This window comes from Poecilia formosa, unplaced genomic scaffold, assembly GCF_000485575.1.
Source record: "Poecilia formosa unplaced genomic scaffold, Poecilia_formosa-5.1.2 Scaffold361, whole genome shotgun sequence".
Lineage (NCBI taxonomy): Eukaryota > Metazoa > Chordata > Actinopteri > Cyprinodontiformes > Poeciliidae > Poecilia > Poecilia formosa.
In genome coordinates this window covers 559,570-563,191 of record NW_006800300.1, presented here as the reverse complement: position 1 = coordinate 563,191, position 3,622 = coordinate 559,570, and the positions used below count along the sequence as shown (strand labels likewise).

The window sequence follows — 3,622 nt, the reverse complement described above, 5'->3', positions numbered from 1 at the left end:
TAAGGCAAACGTAGAGGACCAAAGGACTAAGGCAAACGTAGAGGACTAAGGCAAACGTAGAGCACTAAGGCAAACGTAGAGGACTAAGGCAAATGATACAAGTTTTACATATGTGGAGTTGGTTGGACGCCATTTCTACATACAAGGGTTAAACAACAGACTAATATATTGCTGCTAGAAAAATATAAGGTATTAAACTTGTTAACTTATTTACTGAATGTTTATCAGCTGATGTCACTTTTAAGTAGTTAAAATAAAATGGCACTTAAATAACTCTGTGCTTCAAAATCCAGATATTTTTTTCAGTTTGCCAATAACGTGAAGCTAAATATCAGCAGCCATAATAAGACTGACATGATGTAAGCTAAGTAGAGATGATGCTAATGTTAGCAGGAGTAGCTTAGGAATGATGAAGCATCTGGTTTGCTGATATGAGGTCCAGGTGAAAATCTGCTTAGGGCCCCAGAAAGGTTTGGACCGGCCCTGATTATCGTTTAATGCAATCATTACTGGGACAATTTATCCAGAGAAATGTGTCATTGTGACAGATCGAATGAAAAACATTCAAATGAATAATTAAAACTAAACACAATGTTGTGGCTGAAGGCAGCGCCCCGTGTGTGTGTGTGTGTGTCTCCGGAGCGCAGACCTGCTCCGTTTTAACGTTTCCTGGCTCTGATTGGCCGCTGTGTGACACATTATAACTGTGTTTGCCATTTGTTGGCGTCTCTGTGAACATGAAGTGCCAACGCTGATGCCGCGGCGTCCAACACGCTCTGCTTCATGGTGTCCCGTTGCCATGGAGATCAAGCAGGTCCCTGCATGGCGGTGTGATTGCTTCTCAGATGGATCTGTTTTCCCCACAGAAAACCAGAACCAACCTCCCCAAACACACACACACACGTGCGCGCCTCTATATGAGCAGAAGACCAATTTTCTAATTGTTCTTTTGTTCTTAACTGCAGAATTTATTTTTTTTATTGAACCTTTTTTCTCTCTGAAATGCAAATAAATAAATAAACCGGCGTCTTGCTTCTCCATCAAGTCTTTCCGGCTCTAAAAAATATTTAGAGTCTTTGTTCCTGTAATACAGAGTAAAACCACAGAGCTTCCCTAACACACACACAGTTTATCTGACTTTAAAGGAAACCTTTTTTGCACCTTTTTGGTTTTCTACTCCTTCTAAAAACAGCCAAACACTAAAAAGACGTTTTGGCATCATGTTAATATTTTCTTGGTGCTGGAAAACGAGCCGTTTCAGAAACAAATAAAATAAACTTAAGACAAAAGAAAACAAAAGAATAACTGTAGCAAAACTGTTTTACTTCAGATTAACTTCTCTGTCACTTATCAGGCTCAGACAAAAATTACATTCTTTTTTTTTCTTTTTGCATAAAATTACTGTTACTAGTTATTCTTTTGTTTTAAGTTTATTTTCTTTTGTATAACTTTGTTTATTCTTTTATTACGCTGCGATCAATAAAGTCAAACTCAAGTGAAGAAGTTATTTTATGATGTTTTTCCCTCATCAAAACAAACCTGGTTTGTTGCTTTGATTATTCAGGCCTCAGAAATCCTTTGATCTCCATGGCAACCAGTCAGCAAAACGTCTGGCTGGACCAAACTCAGAGCTACTTCACTGAGCTATAAGTTCTGAAGGAATGTTATCTGAAAGCAACTCATTCAAATGGAATAAAAACTGGTGTGATCTCCTGTCGTCGGTTTGGGTGAAGTCCGGTTCCTCTGCTTCCGTCAGATGAATTCTGTAATTCTTGTGTTTTCAGAGGAGCGACATCCATCGTGTACCGCTGTGAGGAGAAGCAGACGCAGAAACCCTTCGCAGTCAAAGTCCTGAAGAAAACGGTGAGCTACCAAAGCTAACGGCATGCAGCACAAACGAGGCGAAGCATTATGACCAGGGTCAGGTTATGGAAAAATCACTCCAAAGAGATGTTGTAGCGATCAAATGTCTCAGCGATGACCTCACATGATCGGACGCTTTACTCACCTTGAACTGTGAAATATTTGAAAATAAAAGTGTCGCCCGGCCTTCCTCTGCTGCCTGATAAATGCATCTTGAACAGCTGCTGGTTGTAATTATTAAACTTTAATTCCCAGGTAGTAATTGTGTCCTTTAACATGAAAAAACTCCAATAAAAAGCACATTTACATCAGATAAAAGCAAAGGACCAGGTGGAGACGCAGCTGAACTCTGAATTACATTCCTAAAGATTAAAGGAGAAACGAGGCGACAAACTCACTTCAGAGACAGGAGAGGACTTGATGTTCCACAGGATCTTTAGCTCTTGATGTTTAGACCCAGAGTAACAGTTTTTAAAAATACCACCATAAAAGGTAAGAACAGAGGCATCTCAAAGATGGCACCTTCCTGTTAGAGGAGAACTGCAGCCTTAGCAGGATATTTGGTTTCTTGGGGTAAATTATTTGACCTCTTCTGCATGCAGTGTAATCTGCACTGAGAATGTAAAAACATCAAACTGCTTCAGGAGACTCCACCTCTTTTTCTACCGTTACTGTTATTATCACCTAACTGCTGACGTTTGTTTCAGATTGATAAGAAAATCGTTCGCACCGAGATCGGAGTCCTGCTGCGTCTTTCCCACCCAAACATCGTAAGTATCCACGATAATAAAAGCTTCATTTTGATGTTTTTGTAAAGAGTGAAAATATTTCAGTCCGTTTCCGTTTCCATGACCATCAGAAGGTTTTACAAGCTAATATTTGACTTGCTATCTAAATATTTAGTTTAATAATTAGTTACTTTGAAACTGTCAAATTTATAAATGAATAACTGACTTTGAAAAATGAGCCCCATGTTTTATCACTGACTAAATCAACCAAATTACTGCAGTTAATTTTTACAGTGTAACTCCATGTTTGATCAGTGTAAAAATCGACATCAACATTCCTTGTGTTTGTCTGCAGATCTGCTGAAACACGTAAACATTTCGGTAAAGAAACGGATTGAAGGACAGATTTTATGTTTGGATTAAACTGATGATTTGATCTAAATGCAGATATAAAAATAGCAGCATATGGTTCTGCTAAAGAGTCGCTGAGGTGTTTTGTGGTTGCTGCCGAGACGTGAAGTGTGAGCAGTTATTTCTGGTTACCGCGGTAACAGTTTGTTTCTATCAGAGCCAACGTTTCTGAGTTGGAGAAAGACTGAAACGTTGTTAAAATGTTTCCACAGGCAGAACGGCTTTTATCTGAGGACACGATGGAGTTCCTCTGATGACAAAAATCTATTCTGGTGATAAAAATAATCATTAATAAGAGTTTGAAGTCAACACATTGTTCCCTCCATCTCTGGCAGTGAAGGTTCTTCACTGGGAGACGTTCTCAATAATCTGGAGTTCTGGATAAAGGAACAGTTCTCCCAGCGTGACCTCAGTTCTTTTTATTCCGATTTATAAGTAAATTAAAGGTTGAACTAATGTTTTAGGTCAGAAAGTAAAAAATTTCAGACTGAAATTTCTACAGTTCCAAGTATTACAAAAATAAAAATATGTATGTATGTATGTATGGATGATGGATGGATGGATGGATGGATGGATGGATGGATGGATGGATAGATTTCTATATTTGTTTACCAAATTCA

At 38.5% G+C, this 3,622-nt stretch overlaps 1 protein-coding gene across 1 annotated transcript in view; it reads left to right on the top strand.

Moving 5' to 3' along the window:
* The window catches only part of LOC103153785 (calcium/calmodulin-dependent protein kinase type IV), a 26,685-nt gene that overhangs the window by 3,509 nt on the left and 19,554 nt on the right, over positions 1-3,622 (top strand). Inside the window, exons 2-3 of the mRNA XM_007574814.2 lie at positions 1,785-1,863; positions 2,571-2,633. Of these exons, the coding sequence (XP_007574876.1) occupies positions 1,785-1,863; positions 2,571-2,633 (142 nt within the window). The remainder of the gene's footprint in view (positions 1-1,784; positions 1,864-2,570; positions 2,634-3,622) is intronic.